The 18,065-nt window shown below is 41.9% G+C and overlaps 1 protein-coding gene across 15 annotated transcripts in view; it reads left to right on the plus strand.

Annotated features, from left to right (window-relative positions):
• Positions 1-18,065, plus strand: part of LOC137787478 (ryanodine receptor 3-like) — a 93,600-nt gene that overhangs the window by 54,937 nt on the left and 20,598 nt on the right. For 8 of the 15 annotated variants that reach the window (XM_068579962.1, XM_068579958.1, XM_068579961.1 and 5 more), the window contains 32 exons: positions 2,901-3,174; positions 3,283-3,397; positions 3,897-4,029; positions 4,877-4,980; positions 5,109-5,244; positions 5,481-5,667; positions 5,812-5,920; positions 5,993-6,113; positions 6,691-6,860; positions 7,539-7,759; positions 8,000-8,090; positions 8,847-8,987; positions 9,578-9,741; positions 9,892-9,970; positions 10,429-10,518; positions 10,621-10,767; positions 11,527-11,589; positions 11,751-11,826; positions 12,087-12,210; positions 12,326-12,441; positions 12,536-12,603; positions 12,707-12,828; positions 13,011-13,060; positions 13,925-13,985; positions 14,795-15,033; positions 15,253-15,334; positions 15,431-15,561; positions 15,869-16,192; positions 16,535-16,775; positions 16,877-16,964; positions 17,064-17,156; positions 17,757-17,771. In XM_068579962.1, the coding sequence (XP_068436063.1) occupies positions 2,901-3,174; positions 3,283-3,397; positions 3,897-4,029; positions 4,877-4,980; positions 5,109-5,244; positions 5,481-5,667; positions 5,812-5,920; positions 5,993-6,113; positions 6,691-6,860; positions 7,539-7,759; positions 8,000-8,090; positions 8,847-8,987; positions 9,578-9,741; positions 9,892-9,970; positions 10,429-10,518; positions 10,621-10,767; positions 11,527-11,589; positions 11,751-11,826; positions 12,087-12,210; positions 12,326-12,441; positions 12,536-12,603; positions 12,707-12,828; positions 13,011-13,060; positions 13,925-13,985; positions 14,795-15,033; positions 15,253-15,334; positions 15,431-15,561; positions 15,869-16,192; positions 16,535-16,775; positions 16,877-16,964; positions 17,064-17,156; positions 17,757-17,771 (4,175 nt within the window). The remainder of the gene's footprint in view (positions 1-2,900; positions 3,175-3,282; positions 3,398-3,896; positions 4,030-4,876; positions 4,981-5,108; positions 5,245-5,480; positions 5,668-5,811; positions 5,921-5,992; positions 6,114-6,690; positions 6,861-7,538; positions 7,760-7,999; positions 8,091-8,846; positions 8,988-9,577; positions 9,742-9,891; positions 9,971-10,428; positions 10,519-10,620; positions 10,768-11,526; positions 11,590-11,750; positions 11,827-12,086; positions 12,211-12,325; positions 12,442-12,535; positions 12,604-12,706; positions 12,829-13,010; positions 13,061-13,924; positions 13,986-14,794; positions 15,034-15,252; positions 15,335-15,430; positions 15,562-15,868; positions 16,193-16,534; positions 16,776-16,876; positions 16,965-17,063; positions 17,157-17,756; positions 17,772-18,065) is intronic. The other 7 variants (XM_068579965.1, XM_068579968.1, XM_068579960.1 and 4 more) reach the window with 1 other exon arrangement.

Below are 18,065 nucleotides of genomic sequence, written 5' to 3' on the forward strand. Positions count from 1 at the left end.
ACTAGATGTACAACAACACTGTTTTTTTTTGCTCAGAGATTCCTCACTGAGTGAGCTTGAAGTAGATTTATAGTAGCAGAGAAAAGACCTAAGATGTTATTTTTTTACAGACTGAGGAGTCTTCAGTAAAAACGAACTGCTCTGTGAGGCTGCACTCAGAGCTAAATGCTAATGTTGGTTAGCTAACGAGCTCAGATTGGCAATGCTAACATGCTGATTCTTAGCAATGTTTAGCATCATAGGTTAATGAGGCCCCTTTTCGAAGATGACATGCCCATAGAGTTTATGCAACTACTAGTTCTATTTGAATAATCTTCTTATCATAATAGATGTAACAGAGGGGTAAGCATTAGTAGATATGTTTCCGGTTATATGTAAATTTAAGGAAAACATTCCTACCCATGGCAATAATGTATAGCTAGCTAGATCCTCTGTAAATTAATTAATCAACATCAATAGCCCTTGCACCGCTTTTGTTGTTTGTTACTCACTGTCCATGTTTATGTTTATATATACTTCATACGGTTCATATACACTACACTACACATACAGTGCATTTTTGCACTTTCTCTATTGTTTAAATTTAATTTCCTAAATGAATACACTCTGCTGTTTTGTTGTACATGGGTTTTGCTGTATATACTGAGCATCTTTCATCCCTGTTATTTTTGTGTGTGTGTGTGTGTGAGAGAGTGTGAGTAAGTGAGTGAGAGACGTATGTAAGAAATGACTGGGACAGGTGGTATATTTTGGGAATGTTTTATATGATGATCGTTTGCCAGGATGCAGGAGGATGGACCAGCGGTAAGATGACATGATTCATTCTGTACTGTTACGCCATAACTTGTCCTCCTTGCACAGTGAGAGCCTGAAGAGACCAAAGGCACTGTCGTCTTTGCCATTATTTCATAGGAATGAGGCGAGAGGGGCGCAGCAGTCGTTTTCCTCCTCTGATGAATGGTTTATCCACCAGAAGCATTTAATGTTCAGACATGATGGCTTGCCTTGAAGAAATGTGTGTGAGAGCATCGGGATGGTGTGTGATCTCTCACGCCATAAAAACCTCTGGCTTCCAATTCCAGTAGACCGGAGTCTGATTTGTTTGTTGGGGTGTAGTGAAGGGAAAAAGCTGGAGGGGTGGAGTCAAGAGCAGAACTGCTGGAAGGAGAGAGTGCGTGTTTGATAGTGTGACAGAATGAGCGTCAGGTTTTGGGAAGCATCTTGGCTGAGAGGAAGAAATGCCGCTTCTCATTTTGGAACAAGCTGATGCTTCTGCCCTTTCTCCGACACCCACACAACTCTCTGCGGCAGGATCGGTTACGGCTGACAGTGGCATTCTGCGGGTTTCCCACCCATCACACAAAACACACAAATACACACTTGGAATGATTGACAGCATCGTGTAAAATAGTCTTTGGAAAACCAACAGATCCAATCAACCAAACGAACACAGAGGTCTTAAAAAGACAATCACCTAATTGCAATACTTTTAAGGAATCAATTGTGTATAAATGGATCCATCGTTTATGGTTCCGAGTGGTTTAATTGATGTCTTTCTGCCCTTTGTTTATTCATACCCCGAAAACACCCTCACCAAACTATTGATCCAGTTTTAATGAAGCCTTAAGGGTAACCCACATACGAGCTGTCCAAACAATTGTCTCAGTTTAACCACAGAAGCAGAATAATGTACTGTACCAGACTATTAATACTTCTACTCCCCCTCCCTTATTGGTGAGCCAACAGGGCTTCCTCTCTACTGAAAATGTGCTTTTTCATGAATGAGCTTGCAAGCTGTGTTTTCTTTTTGATAGAATAGAATAAAATAACTCGCCGACATTGTTGAAACACAGCTGATTACCTCCCTTTTAGAGGCTTGGGCTTGTAGAAGTGACTGATACACACTCACAGTTTTATTAGCTCGATACTTTGAGGAGCCGCCTGTCTTTTTCTGTTCTGTGCTCAAGGTCCTATTTGCATTCTTTGAAATTACAGCTCAAGCATGACTTCACCAAAAGAGAGCAACCAGTGAAGTGGAGGACCTTTAAACATCTTTCTAATAAAGCGTTGTGTGTGCGTGTGTGTGCGTGTGTGTGTGTGTGCGTGCGCGTGCGTGTGCATGCGTGTGTGTGTCTGTTGGAGAAGTGATGTGATCTCAAATAATTGAAGGAAAGTTATAGTATAGATTCCTCTTAAGGCCAATGATGTATATTAAAGATAGGTCACTTCACTTTTACAACACGTCTGTCTCCGCTATTTAAAAGGTGAATCTTATTGTAGAAAATCAGTAAAAGCTTGTTTTGTTTGAACCAATATTCCCATTAACAGCTGAATCATTATTATAATAATGTTAATTAACTATGCATCATTAAAACTGCTGTAGTCAATATTTTCATGTCATTGAAATTACTCATTTTCATTGATAAACCTTCAGTTCCTCCACTTTACTGAGCATTTCAGCATCCTTCATTGTTCTTTTTTTTTTGCCTCACATTTGTACTGTTTTATTCACTGTCACTGCTCTCATAACACAATACAGAACTAAAGGGAGAGTAAATATTGGACTTTTGCTGAGTAACTTTACAATTAATGACTATAGTTTTGTTTCTCTGTGTTTGCTAAATGTTTTACTATTTTAAAACTGTTTGCTCACACATTCCCAACAACTTAATTAGGCTTTAATATGTGTTTAAAGCTATATACACTGTGCAAATTCAGTGTGTTCCAATAACAAAGCTTTCTCATTGTTTTTGACCATGCTTTCCTTGGAATTGGTTTATCTTGGAAGTCCACCAACTTAGTGAAATATGTTGTTTGTTCTTAGCAAATACACAAACAAGTTATTTAAAAAATAAAAATAAAGTAAACGATCAGTCATCTTTACCCAACTTTCTTTCCAGCTAATCTGAAGGAGCTGATTTCCCAGACAATGGTCAGCTGGGCCCAGGAGTGTCACATCCTGGACTCAGAGCTGGTCCGCAAGATGTTCAGCCTTCTGAGGAGGCAGTACGACAGCATTGGGGAGCTTCTCCGGGCCATGAGGAAGACTTACACCATCAGTGCTGCCTCGGTCCAGGACACCATCAACCTCCTGGCTGCCCTCGGTCAGATCAGATCTTTGCTGTCGGTTCGTATGGGGAAAGAGGAGGAGAAGCTCATGATTGATGGACTTGGGTACGTTGTGCTTGCCTCAGAGGAGCTCTACTTGTGTGAAATATATTTGAGTTATCTGTTTTGTAGTGAATGTTAAGTATCTATTATGTCTTTTTTTCCCCCCTCAAGTGACATCATGAACAACAAAGTATTCTACCAGCACCCCAACCTCATGAGAATACTGGGCATGCATGAGACTGTTATGGAGGTCATGGTCAATGTACTCGGAGGACACAAATCCCAGGTTGAACAACTTCTATATCTATATTCCTCTCTGCTTCCACATGCTGTTATTGAAGCACCAACAGAGTTCAGTGCTCGATTCTGCCAAAAATGTATGTTGCTCACTGAGAAAGTTTGTGTCTGAGTGCAATTTTGTGCATTATTATTTGTAAGCGTGTATTAATGAAGACATGGTCCCAGTAGGAGGGCAGAAAGAGCGGAGTGGGGTTGGCAGTGTGTGAAGGTGTCCGTTTTTTTTTACATGTTAATTAGGATTTAACCCACGCAGGAGACTTTATAACAAGTCAATGCAATACACTCCGCACCCCAGAATAAAGCAACAACCTCTCAAAAGCCACATGGTATCAAATTACAGTGACAATTTGTTAGCAATGTCGAGACAAGTTACAATATTTGTGTTCAGGCTGTAAATACATGAGCCTGATCCCGGAAAAACTATTCAACCAAATCCAACCAGGGAAGATGTTTGACCTAATTAGTCCGTTTGTGCCATTCCACAGGAAATTGCCTTCCCCAAGATGGTGGCTAGCTGCTGTCGCTTCCTGTGCTACTTCTGCCGTATCAGCCGTCAGAACCAAAAAGCCATGTTTGACCACCTGAGCTACCTGCTGGAGAACAGCAGCGTGGGCCTAGGTGGGTACATCTCCATGTCCCTGTTTAACTGCCATTCTTACTATTTTCCATCGTTATGCTGCTTAAGGATTAGCCGAATGATGTTAAGCTAAAACATAATTTTACTGGATGAAGACCAACATGCACAGATTGTAGGACATGCTAGAGGATATTCTTAAAGAAGATTGATGGAGCAGGCCGAACACACCTGTACAACCACCTCTTGGATGGATGAGAGAGGCCAGCATTCTCATCAATATGGGTGACACATTGTCACCAGCCTTTTGCCATAATAGGACTTTTTCTGTGCCTGTGAGCTCACATATATTACCCTTGCACCTCAGAAGACGTGTGTGTAATTGTGAGCCTGCGCTCTGAGAATCTATCAGCGAGAAGAGCAACTCATCTCCCATTCTGTTAGAAGATGTCTGTGCCACAGTCTCAGAGAGATCCCCGCTGGGGCGCGAGAGTGTCTCCCCTGGATGCACACACACATGCAGCCAGGCATGCTCATTAAACAAGTATCAGCAAGTTATGTGACAGCAAAACAGAAATGAAATCTAAGAATAAAATCATAAAGATTCACGATTAAAACAAAGACGCTGCAACCACAGCATTATAGACGATATGTTTGTGTGCACAGTGCGACACATGCTGGTTCGCATAAACCCTGTGGAATACAATATGACTACATGTGTCCAGAGCAAATTGGTGAGGAAACTTTCCTTCCCCACTAATGTTCCCCAGCTGTTGGAAGGAGTGAAGAACACCACCCCCTGCTGTTCGTTGAAATGAGAACACAGCCACAGGCTCAAATGAAATACCACAGACTATATAGTTGATCGTACCAGTGTGCTTTATATTGTAGCTTCCCCAGCAATGAGGGGCTCCACTCCTCTAGATGTGGCTGCTTCCTCTGTCATGGACAACAACGGCCTGGCCCTGGCACTGGAGGAGCCTGATCTGGACAAGGTACGACTCCACCTTTGCGATGCCGTAGTCTGTAAAAGGAGAGACCCAATTTAAAGTCACCCTGGATGAATAGATTGGCGCTAAATGAGTATTGTATCTATGTGTGACCTTATGTGGTATACCCGCAGGTGGTTACCTACTTAGCAGGCTGTGGTCTCCAGAGTTGTCCAATTCTCCTGGCTAAAGGTTACCCAGACATCGGCTGGAACCCCATTGAGGGGGAGCGTTACCTTTCCTTCCTACGGTTTGCTGTCTTTGTCAACGGTAAGACTGCAGTCGCCATCTGCTCCCTCTCTTTCTGTTACTTTATCTCTGTCTAGACATCTAGTAAAAGCTACCAACTAAGCATTCTGGCAAAGTCTACTTGGTGTTTTTTCTGAGTATTTGGCGATAATAGTGTTTATGTTGGAGCTACAGTGTGTTTATGTGTTGTGTTTTCTTGTTGACATTAATGAAATATCTTCTTTTATGTATCCTGTGATTTTATGTCTGTGTTCCAGGGGAGAGCGTAGAGGAGAACTCCAGTGTTGTGGTCAAGCTGCTCATTCGTCGCCCAGAGTGTTTTGGACCTGCCCTGAGGGGGGAGGGAGGGAACGGCCTGCTGGCTGCCATGAAGGAAGCCATCAAGATCTCTGAGACGCCAGCCCTGGACCTGCCGGGCTCTGTGCATGGAGTCAGCTCTGACGCGTAAGCAAAACTTATCTAATCATTACCGGGGACTTTAAGATTAGCTGCTTATCCCCCTTTGCTTGCATCTTTGCTGTGATGCTTCTGAGAAATGTGTATCCTCTGTGTCTGTTCTTCCTTAACTTTTCCTTGTTCCACTGTTAGGTCTGCGGATGGGGATGATGAGGAGGAGGTTGTACACATGGGCAATGCCATCATGTCCTTCTACTCTGCACTCATTGACCTGTTGGGACGTTGCGCTCCAGAGATGCATGTATGTTTAATAGAAATTGTAAATGTATTTGTTGTTTTCCTCAGATTTTTCACTTCCTTTTCCTTTCTTCAGCTCATCAACAAGGGGAAAGGTGAAGCTCTGCGTATCCGTGCCATCCTGCGCTCTCTGGTGCCCACTGAAGACCTTGTGGGAATTATCAGCATACCGCTCAAAATGCCCATTACCAACAAAGGTACTGGTCGGGATGTTGACTGTACTGACACAGGGCAGCAAACGACACACCTTTATACTTCCATTGGAGGACACACCCTTTTCCTTTGCATGCTACTACACTACGTCTAGCTCATGTGAAGGCAAAATGGCTTAAGAAACTCTGCACATTCATTGCAAGGCAGAAGGTTATTGATTACATTTCACTGCTCATGCCTTTTTAATCAGCACAACGCTTTACTGCACTCTCTCATAGCTCCGAGTAAGCCAGATCATTTCTATAGCGAGCTGTCTTGCTCTATTGATTGATCTGCATAAGCATTTTAGGACTCGCCCCTTAAAGTTGCTGCCCAGAGCCACATAAGCTCTGTCAACAGGCCAAGACCGAAGACAACGTGCTGCGGCTCCAGCTCCAGAAAAACTTTCGATCGGCACGTTGCTGCATGCTGCCTAATGAATATACACGGTTTTCCTAATCAGAAAAGACTTTTTCCATTATGCACTGTGGGCTGGCTTTTCTCCGAGTATTTCACGGCTTCACACCTGAGTTGTTTACTCTGTATGTTGTGCCTTCCTCTTCCTGTCTCGATTTCTCTCAGATGGGTCGGTGACTGAGCCCGACATGTCGGCCTGCTTCTGTCCAGATCACAAAGCCCCCATGGTGCTGTTTTTGGACAGGGTGTATGGTATCGAGGACCAGAGCTTTCTTCTTCACCTGCTCGAAGTGGGCTTCCTTCCTGACCTGAGGGCTGCTACCTCTCTGGATACGGTGGGTAAAGCTGACAGCGACACGGGGGGGGAAGTAATGAATGTAACATGAACTTCATCAAGGGGTTTAGAGATCAATATTATTGGGCAACCTTTTATACTAATAAGGAACTCCTCATTAAGCCTTGGTTCAAGTTTCTTTTTGGTTGATTAAGTAATTGTTCTTTACTTCTATTCATCATATAATTTATTGTAGAATAAGTTTACGATGTTGCTCTTTAAACTCTCAAATCCATAGTGTGCAGACTTTGGCTAAATTGAATCCATCACATAATATGTCAAAATTTGAATACATCATTATTTATTTACTTAGTGAAGCTTTCTAATATATTTTGCGAGGTTATTTACAAGACAGATTTATAGAGCTAAATGGTACTTTGAAAATACACACACTCATTTTCAAGCAAGACGACATAACTCCTCTTGAACAGTGGCTACTGTGGCCACAAGTAACAATTACAGGACGCTAACAGGTAGAGAATAGTTACGAAGTCAGGTGCCTGACTCTGTAATAGCCGTTAAATAGAAACATGCTAGCATGAACCAGCAGTCCTACCAGACCAAGTAAGGCTGTTTCTCATGGGGAGAATGTGTTATTTCCTTTCTGAAATTACACAGTTTTACTTGAATAAATGAAGTAATCTCATGTTGTATGACCTGTGACCCGTTCTCTCCACAGGAGGGTCTATGTACCACAGAGACGGCGTTGGCCATGAACCGTTTCATCGGCTCAGCCATGCTCCCCCTCCTCACCCGCTGCGCCCCACTCTTTGCCGGCACCGAGCACTACGCCACCCTCATCGACTCCACTCTCCACACTATCTACCGCCTTTCCAAAGGCCGTTCACTCACCAAGGCCCAGAGAGACGCCATAGAGGAGTGCCTGCTGGCTGTCTGCATGTGAGGAGCTTTAGAAAAGCTTTTTGACCAGTGATACACCAAACATTCAACCGGCCAAAATAGCAAAGATCAACAGCACATTTTATCTGCTTTCTAGCAAAACTCCATAATAGCTACGGGCCTTGTTTCTTTATAATCCCTCTAAATCGGTGTGATAAAAGTGTTTCGAGTCTGAAGATGTGATTCTTGTTAAAGGCAGCTCAGGGCAGCAGCACTCTTATCTTTAACCTTTTTCTGCAGGCACCTTCGTCCCTCCATGTTGCAGCAGCTCCTTCACCGCCTTGTCTTTGATGTGCCCTTGCTGACCGATTACTGCAAGATGCCTCTCAGAGTGGGCAATGATTTCTTCACTTTTTTAATCCCCTTGCCATCTTATATTTTGCCTCATCTCTTTTTGCTTCTTGGTCTGCTTGCATGACTCAGTTTTTGTTGTTTCCTGTTTGCATAATCGTCTCTGTCTTTTCTTTTCTTTACTTTTCTCCATAATGTGTTCTGTTTGTCGTCGCTGCTGTTCACACATTACTCCTTCAGTTTATTAGATTGTCAGCTTAGTGATGAAGCAACAACAGCCAATTTATACCAACTATATTGCAGGTGTACCTTTAATGTAATATTATTGGTGTACACCTCTGTCTCTCAGACACACACGCATATTCAAAGGTGAACATTTCTAACACAGCCACGGTATTAATCATCTGCTGTGGAAGAAGGGGGCAGCTGCAGGAGGGAAAACAAGGGGCTAAAGTATTGGACTTGTCGACTCCACTGCTCCACTTAATCAGTCTGGAACTCACAAGAGAAATACTGAAGATGTGATAGGTTGTGGCTTGCCTGTGAAAGGGTTTACACACTTGTTCTACCTTCATGTACGCATTTGGATTTCATCTGTGCTGATTTGTGGGAGAACTGATTTCCTTTGAGGTGCTATGTGCTGTACATGCATGGCCAAGTGCCAGTGTGTGGTGAGCGTATGTTTAGGCTGCATACGTAATTTTAATTGAAAACACAGTTAAGTGCCTCTGTTCACTAAATTCTGTTTATTTTTTTCTCTGCTTGTCTTGACCTTTGCTCTGTGTGTGTCCTTCAGCTGCTAACCAACCACTATGAGCAGAACTGGAAGTACTACTGCCTCCCATCGGGCTGGGGCAGCTACGGCACAGCATCTGAGGATGAACTACTGCTCACCAAGAAAATCTTCTGGGGAGTATTTGATTCTCTGTCCCAGAGGGTGAGATATCACTCAAGTGTTTTTTTGTGTCCTTTCCAATTTTATTGTGACCCCATTATGCTACATTAACATCTGTTTGGCAAAAGGCTGACATCTACCACTTGTTAAAAATTTTGTGAGCGATTGCAATACCAGAAATGCTCCACAAAAGTGATAAACGGTTAAATAAAAGTGACTTCATTCACCACAGTCCTGATTAACATGCATGTATGGGAAGGAGTTATGGGCACAAATATCTTGAGTTGATGCAGATGGCTGGACTCAGCACATCTCTCGAAATGCCCTCTCAAGAAAGGAGGCTGTGCAAAGGGCCGGCCTGAGAACATCGATATCTGGACAGTGATCATTGATCCAAAGCCTCTAGCACACTGGGTCTTTTAGAATAATTATGTATTAACGTCTCTTCTCCTGGTCCCACTGCACTTTCACTAGAGCGGCTGTATAGCTTTATTTGAGGTCCCACCTTAATTGAACAATTTAACACATTACTTGTATTTGTGAAATAATAATACAATTTTCATAACATGTACTTAAATCTCAAGAGCTATGTTTTGCATTTACTCTGAATCTTTCTTTTCCTCACCATGTAGAAATATGACGCAGAGCTTTTCAAGATGGCCATGCCTTGCCTCAGTGCCATAGCTGGAGCTTTGCCACCGGACTACGTGGACGCCTCCATTAGTACCACGGTGGAGAAACTCGTTTCTGTAGATGCTCAGGGCAACTTTGACCCCAAACCTATCAGTACTGCGAAGTAAGGCGCGTTGGAGCCAGACATCAATAAGAATTATAGAATAAACCTGACTTATCATATCATTACTATGGGATGACATGCACAGTACATGACTGTACATGCATTTGCATACACAAGCAGACTAATTGTCACACACGTTTTTTCCCCCAGCATTGCTCTTCCAGAAAAGCTTGAACAGTTTGCCAACAAATATGCAGAGCATTCCCATGAGAAATGGTCTGCAGAGAAGGTAAGGTCAGAGATAAGAACTTTCATCTGGGAAAATAGGTATTAAATTGCACAGTATTCAAAGTCTTTATTGTTGTAAGAAAACCAGAGGACGCTTAAGATGTCTGTCCTCCAGGACATGCTGCATTCAAACTCAGCGGAAAAGCAGCTGTATACATGTGAAATACTTCAGCTCATTATTTGTATTTTTCCTTTGGTTTTAGTATTGAAAGAGATCTTCTGCAAATGCTGACAATAATTGTGCTAGTTTGTGTGTTGAAGGCTTTTTGCGCTCTTTTTTTGCTTAGCCTGCATTGTTAGATCTTTCAAAAAAACAAGAACTGAGTACAGCAAAAACTAAATGTACCGCGACTCCTTAATGTGTTGTGCATACTTAATCTCTTACCCAGCCTTTCAAATGATAAATACAATAAAGATTGCTCACCCTTGTACATACATCCTGCTGTGCGTGTGCCTCAGGTGCTGTTGGGATGGAAATATGGAGACTGTGTAGATGAGAAGGCCAAGATTCACCCTCAGCTGAGAATCTACAAAGGCCTGACAGAGAAGGTATGAAGAATGTGAGATTTGTGAAGAATAGTATCATTAAAGAGAGAACATAAAGGCTTCTGCGCTTAGTCCTTGTTCCTCATTTCTATCTTTGTGCTTCAGGAGAAAGAGATTTACAGATGGCCAATTAGAGAGTCCCTGAAGAGTATGCTGGCAATGAGCTGGAGCATCGACAGGACCAAAGATGGAGAAAGCATGTCTCTACAGAGGGAGAATGAGAAAATGCGAAAGATTTCTCAGGCTTCACAGGTAGGCAAAGAACGACGATACAAACACGAACATTGAATTTGTCCTCCAAGAAGATTTTAAACAAAACTTTTCATTAGTTCCAACCATTGATCCCATTGAACCATTAGCTAACTTAACACCGTTTTTCATGACTTCTTGCTGACTATTTACAGTTGTATTTTAACCATTACATCTGGCCAACATTACAACAGTTTTCCTTACTTGTTACGACAAACAATTTGAACGATTTATTTCTTATATTTTTAGCTCACGTTAACTCAATTAATTATTTATCCCTTTTAGTTTAATATTTGTATTGTTACTCTATTGCTGTTTAACTGTTTCTTTTATCAAACTGTTTATCCATTACTTTTAGCTAACATATCAAGTGTTTTGTTCCTTTGCTTCTTTTAGCTAACTATTCCAATGTCTCTGCTTGCTCCACACTCACTTGTAACACGTGGTGTTATGTGTTGCAACTGACTCAGATTGATGAACAATTGTTAATCTTATTTGGCAGATTATAATTTCTCATTTAGGTTTATGTCCCTGGTCTAGTCTGACAGGTGCTCTCAGTGCATATTTTCATAATTTCAGAACAGTACCACTTGTGAGCATGTATGCAATTATTCAAATTTAGATTGTTTACTGCAGACGCAAAGCTGATTTTGTTGTCTTTGCATAAGAGACTGAAGGCAGAATAATCCTTTTAACAAATGTGATTTATAACAAAGACCACAGTGTCTCATTGTAAATCTTTATCTTTTTGAACATTTCTAGGCAAATGGCTTCAATCCAAGCCCCATAGACACAAGCAACGTGGTTTTATCCAGAGAATTGCAGGTCAGTGACCTCACATTAAGTTTTTTTTATGCTTTGGATATAAACATCAAATGGTCTCTGTCTGAATGAAAAGCAATAATTCTTGAATTTGAATGCGTTGCATGGGCGGAATATGCTTCTCTCTGATATCTACTGATTGTCTCTTTTGTCTTTGGTACAAGGGGATGGTGGAAGTGGTGGCCGAAAATTATCATAACATCTGGGCCAAGAAGAAAAAGAGTGACCTTGGAAGCAGAGGTGATTTGCGTATGAATCAAATCATAGACAAGACACAGAGATACCTGCTAAACAGCGAGGAAGAGACCATATGTTTGTGTGAGTGGATGTAAGGTGCCACTTGCTCATTGATGTTTTAATATGTGCCTGTGGGCATACGTACGTAGCCGGTCTTGACTAAATAGGTTCAGCTGAGTGATACATCTGCCTTCACGCAAATGCACAGCAGAGAGCCGCGGTTGATCAAGTCTTACATAACACCGGGTTGTCTGTGGTTTCAGGAGGGGGAACACACCCTCTGTTGATGCCCTATGACACGCTTACAGCCAAAGAGAAGGCCCGTGACCGGGAGAAAGCCCAGGACCTGTTCCGCTTCCTGCAGATCAATGGCTACAGCATCACAAGGTCAACATTTTCAGGATGTCTGTTTATACTTATTATGCTAATGTGGGGTTACACTACTTTATAACTTTTACATTTTAAGCGTTGATTAATAGATAGTATCCCATATGTGTTGCAGAGGTTTGAAGGACTTGGAGCAGGATTCCTCTTCCATGGAGAAGAGGTTCGCTTACAGGTTCCTCAAGAAGCTGCTCAAGTACGTCGACTCAGCTCAGGAGTTCATTGCTCACTTGGGTATGTATGATAGTATTACATAGGACCTGACTGCAAGAGACTTAAAGTAGTCTTGTTGCTTACTATTCAATATGTATTTATGCTCTAAATCCAGAGGCCATGGCTGCCAGTGGCAAAACAGACAGGTCCCCTCATGAACAAGAAATCAAGTTTTTTGCCAAAGTAAGGATGCAATATATACACAGTTGTTGTACATATTTAGATCAGGCTTTTAAAATTACATTTCCATCAACCTGATCGTGTCATTCTCAATGTTCTCCTTCAGGTTCTCCTTCCGCTCATCGACCAGTACTTCAAGAACCACTGTCTCTACTTCCTCTCCTCCCCCAGTAAGAACCTGAGCAGCAGCGGTTACGCCTCCAACAAGGAGAAGGAGATGGTCACCAGGTACCAAATCAAGACTCACTCACCTACAGCAGTATAGCATGCCAATAACTCTTTGTCATTCTTTACTCAAAATCCTAAACTCTTGTAATCTTATTTACTAATCTACTCTCTAAGAATCTACTCATTGTAACTGTCTGATTTCCTGTCTGATTTCCTTCCTTGTCTATCCGTCACACCTCTAGCCTGTTTTGTAAACTGGCAGCTCTTGTCAGACATAGGATTTCTCTCTTTGGTAAGCTGAATACTACTGACAGCTGTGTGTGGGTCTGTCTGTGTGTGTGTGTCTGTGTGTGTGTGTGTGTGTGTGTGTGTGTTCCGTAAAAGTGAGTGCTTGTCGTCTTTCAAGTCTTAAGTTGGTTTGGAAAACTTGTTTTCGGTTGTGTCCTGTTTGGATTTTAACTGTGGCCTAAAAATATAATTTGACTTCACCACAAACCAAAAGCTTTGTCTTCAACAAATTAGCTACCAAATAGTGGAGCATGTGTCTGTAAAACATCCCTTTTTATAAACTAATTTAAACAAACAAGGAATATTAAAGGTTTTTAAATATGCTGGTTGGCGGATTTTCCTACCTTTCAGCAGATGGTGCCAAGTTTTCAGTCTTTATGCAATGTTAGGCTAACCGGCCGGTGGCTGTGTCTTCATTCTTATCGTGCAGAAATACAAGAGTAGCATCAGTCTTCTCCTCTAACTCTTTACAAGAATGCAAATTTGCAAATTTCCCCAAACAATTTAACTATTCCTTTAAGTAACGGCAACTAAAAGGACAAACAAATTAATTCAATACTTTAACCGATCTTGCCCTTAACAAAGGTGGTGATCTAAATATTGATCCACTCGCTTTACATCTATAATTAAACTGAACTCGTAACCCACTATATTATTGGAGGTTGTTGAGGTGTGCTACATACACAGATATGAACTCGTTGCTATAATGAAAGGCTCAGTTTAGGTCAAGAAAGTCCCTTAAACATGGATGACAGTGTGTGTGTGTGTGTGTGTGTGTGTGTGTGTGTGTGTGTGTGTGTGTGTGTGTGTGTGTGTGTGTGTGTGTGTGTGTTCAGGTCATATTGAAGTCTCATGTGCTATCTTGTAGGGAGTGACTCCATGACCATCGTCAGCTGTCTGCATATTCTGGCACACACCCTGGACACCAGGTGAGCTCTCAAAACTCACAGGGAAGCTGGCCACTTTGAGTTTTCTCTTGAAATGAAAACCTGAAAATGTTAAATTGAAAATGTTAAATGTTAACTAAAACCTTTGTTCAATAATGACTGCGTTCAAACAATAATTGTTTGAGAAACAAATCTCATTTTTCCAGTGTAATGCAATGATGTAGAATCAAACCCCTGTAGGACGCTCATGAGGAGCATATTTGCAATGAACATTTTCTTTTCTAGCAGTTATTACTGCGGTGTCTTGTGGGAGGCACTGGCATTAACAAAGAACGTCCTCTAGTATTTACATAAGCAAGACAAAATTCATACGGCACATGTTGCCCAAGGCTTATAGTGTTCTTTAGAGACAATGCACTGTTTGTTAATGCAGCTCACACATAACGAGGCTAAATGGGAAATGTATTACTGTCTTGTTTGTGCTGAAGAGCTGAAGCTGATGCCCACAGCCTGTCTTTTATTTCTCCTTCCGAGTGAGATACGTCAAGGCTTATCAAAGGGTAATTCATTTGGCAATATTATGAACTGTGAAATACCTGGAAATGGCCAGACTAATCATATTAAAGTGTTGTGCTTTTCTCATACAGTTTGCCTCCAACATTGGCAAACTCACCTTGGATTTAAATATCCACCTAATTCCTTAAATAAATCATTAATGTGACTATGTGCGACTGGGTAAACAGCGTTGTCCTTTGCATACAAAGGGGTATCCAGTGGTTTATTACAGCCCTGCCCTTGCATATCTCCGCATTTGGTGTCACCGTTCATCACTCTACCTTTCACTCCAACAGGACGGTGATGAAGTCGGGCTCAGAGCTGGTGAGGGTCGGGCTGAGGACGTTTTTTGAGAATGCTGCAGAGGACCTGGAGAAGACGTTTGAGAACCTGAAGCTGGGGAAGTTCACTCACTCCCGCTCGCAGATGAAAGGGGTGTCGCAGAATATCAACTACACCACCGTAGCTCTGCTCCCCATTTTAACCGCTTTGTTTGAACACATCACTCAACACCACTTTGGAGTCGACCTGCTTTGTAAGTCCCGACAGCAAAGAAATGATCAAACATATTGTGCAAGAGGCTGCTAATATTTTTTATTCAAACGTTCATTGTAATACAGTGGTTCCATGCTGCTTGTACCTGACATCTTTGCAACAAATCTGTCGCTTACTCACACCAATATACAGTAAAGTTTCTCCTATAAATATGAATTATCACAATAAAAAGGGACTTTTCATTTCATTTTTTTTCCAGTGGATGATGTCCAAGTGTCTTGCTATCGAATCCTGACCAGTCTCTACGCACTGGGTACTGGGAAAAACATCTATGTAGAAAGGTATCTCCTCTTCAACACTCTTTAAAGTAATTAGAGTGAAGAAACAGATTTTTAGTGCAGCTTTCAACCAACTCTCATCCTCTCTGTGTCTCTCAGACAGTTACCAGCTCTGGGTCAGTGTCTGGCCACCCTGGCTGGAGCCATGCCTGTGGCCTTCCTGGAGCCGCTCCTCAACACATACAACCCCTGCTCCGTCTTTAATACCAAGAGTGCCAGAGAGCGAGCCAGTGAGTCATTTGTCATAATTCTAAAATGAAAGTTAATTACCAACAGTGGACCAATTAAACAGATATTATTACAGATAGTAAAAATGTCTGCCTTTTACAACCATCTTACCATTTTTAGATGTTGTCCATATATTACAGTATGATAAAAAGCTCATATATATTTTGTCCTAAATGTAGTCATACATTTTGTACATTATGTCTACAACTGTGCTGTGTGTGTCAGCACTCTTATTGTGCTCAATTAGCTATGAAATATCCCTACCCTTCTTAACTTCTATATCGCAAACGTTGATGTAATTGTTTTTAGTCCTCGGCATACCAGACTCAGTAGAGGAGATGTGTCCTGGGATGCCGCGACTGGACGGACTGATGAAGGATATCAATGACATGGCCGAGTCTGGAGCACGTTACACAGAGATGCCTCACGTCATCGAGGTGGTGCTGCCCATGCTATGTAACTACCTGTCCTACTGGTGGGAGAGGGGGCCTGAGAACCAGCCAGCCAGCGGGGGCAGCATCTGCTGCACCACCGTCACATCAGAAAACCTCAGCCTGATTCTGGGCAACATCCTTAAGATCCTCAACAACAACTTGGGCATCGATGAGGCCTCTTGGATGAAGAGGATTGCAGGTGGGCATCGTCTTTGCTTTTCTTTTATACTTGAAATTTAAAAAAAATGACAGTCTATGACTTCGACATTTGAGAAGGTTTTTATACTTTCGAATTGTAGGTTTATTTTATTCACAAAAGAGGAACGAAAAACCGAGCCAAGCTCTCACCTTTGACATATCTTTGAGACAATTATGTACAAAATGAAATATCACTTCAATGAAATCTGTCTCAGAGGAGCACCAGCTTCTCATTCAGAGCAATCTGCATCATCTCTTAGTTAGCTCACAAGAACTACCCTTTTCTTGTATTTATTCTCCAAAAAAAAATGAAGTGATATTTTCTCTCTCTTGCACTGTTTAGTTTATGTGCAACCCATCATCAGCAAGGCCCGTGCTGACCTGTTGAAGAGCCACTTCCTTCCTACACTCGAGAAGCTAAAGAAGAAAACAGTGAAGGTGGTGTCTGAGGAAGAGCTGTTGAAGGCAGACAGTAAAGGAGACACCCAGGAGGCCGAGCTGCTCATCCTGGACGAGTTTGCCGTACTCTGCAGGGACCTGTACGCCTTCTATCCCATGCTTATCCGCTATGTGGACAACAACAGGTTAGCTCCCGAAGCACTGAGAGATGGCGTTGTTAAAAAATGTTAGTTTTTGCAGAAGAAAGAAATACGAAGAATGTATTAATCTCGCGTCTTTACTGCAGGTCAAGATGGCTAAAAGAACCAGACGCTGACTCCAATGATCTCTTTAGAATGGTCGCTGAGATATTTATCCTCTGGTGCAAGTCACACGTACGTTTTCTCATCTCCAAATATGTTCAGCTACAAAACAACAGGCATCTTTTTTTGCATTAGAACCCTGATCTTTATTTGATGTTTGTCTTTCTTCAGAATTTCAAAAGAGAAGAGCAGAACTTCGTGGTCCAGAATGAAATTAACAACCTTTCCTTCTTGACCGGAGACAATAAAACCAAGATGTCTAAGGTAGGGTTCATATGCCTCTAAACAATGTCAACTTTATTTTCTTTCTCTGGCAGCAGATTGACACCCTTTGAGTTGTGTGTAATGGCACGATGGCCCATTGAGCATGTGTGTGAAAGCTGAAAAAAATCCATGAAAAAGCAAATTAATAGAATGAGCAATGTTTTCTAAGCGATGTTAACGTCAACACAATTGTGTTGACGTTAACATGTAAAATGCCCAAAACAATCTTTGAGGAACACACACACACACATGTGACAAACAAAACTTGCATCAAACTTGTGAATGAGAGTAGATAATCTCTTTGCAAGTAACACGACAATAATGCAATTAACTTTGACCTGTGACTTATGTGTGTGTGCGTGTGTGTGCGTGTGAATGAATTTCTGCATGCGTGCTCGTTACAGCAGATGACAGAAACTAACATTCATGCCTTCAGCTCTTGTCAGCGTTACAGAGGTTGGAACATTTCATTTTTGTCTGCCTGGTTTCGCTGTCTGAAGGCAAACAAATGGTTTTCATTGCTGTGCACGTCCATGTGAGGACTGTGCGCCTCCATTAATTGCCCTCTCATCTGCCTTTCTCTTTCTCCCTCTCAAACAGTCCTTTAAGGAGAAGGTAGAGTGATGCAGTGCATGTGCTGTTTACCTGCCAGCTTATTGGCTTATATGCTGCCGTCGTCAAGCAGAAAAGCCAATAGCTTGTGCCGCTGTGCTACATAGTCCATAGAGTAGTTACAGAGTATGTCGACTGATTATTTGTGGACATCATTCATCACCATGTGTTACATGGTAACTTTGCTCATTCCTCATCGCTTTATGGGTGGAACACGTCTTATCAGGAGTAATGAAGCCCAGCCTTTCTGTAGCAAATCATGTGATCACCACCAGTGTGTTTGCAGTTGATGGTTTG

This window comes from Clinocottus analis, unplaced genomic scaffold (assembly GCF_023055335.1).
Source record: "Clinocottus analis isolate CAN_PGR_092001 unplaced genomic scaffold, fCliAna1.0.p SCAF_17, whole genome shotgun sequence".
Taxonomy (NCBI): Eukaryota; Metazoa; Chordata; class Actinopteri; order Perciformes; family Cottidae; genus Clinocottus; species Clinocottus analis.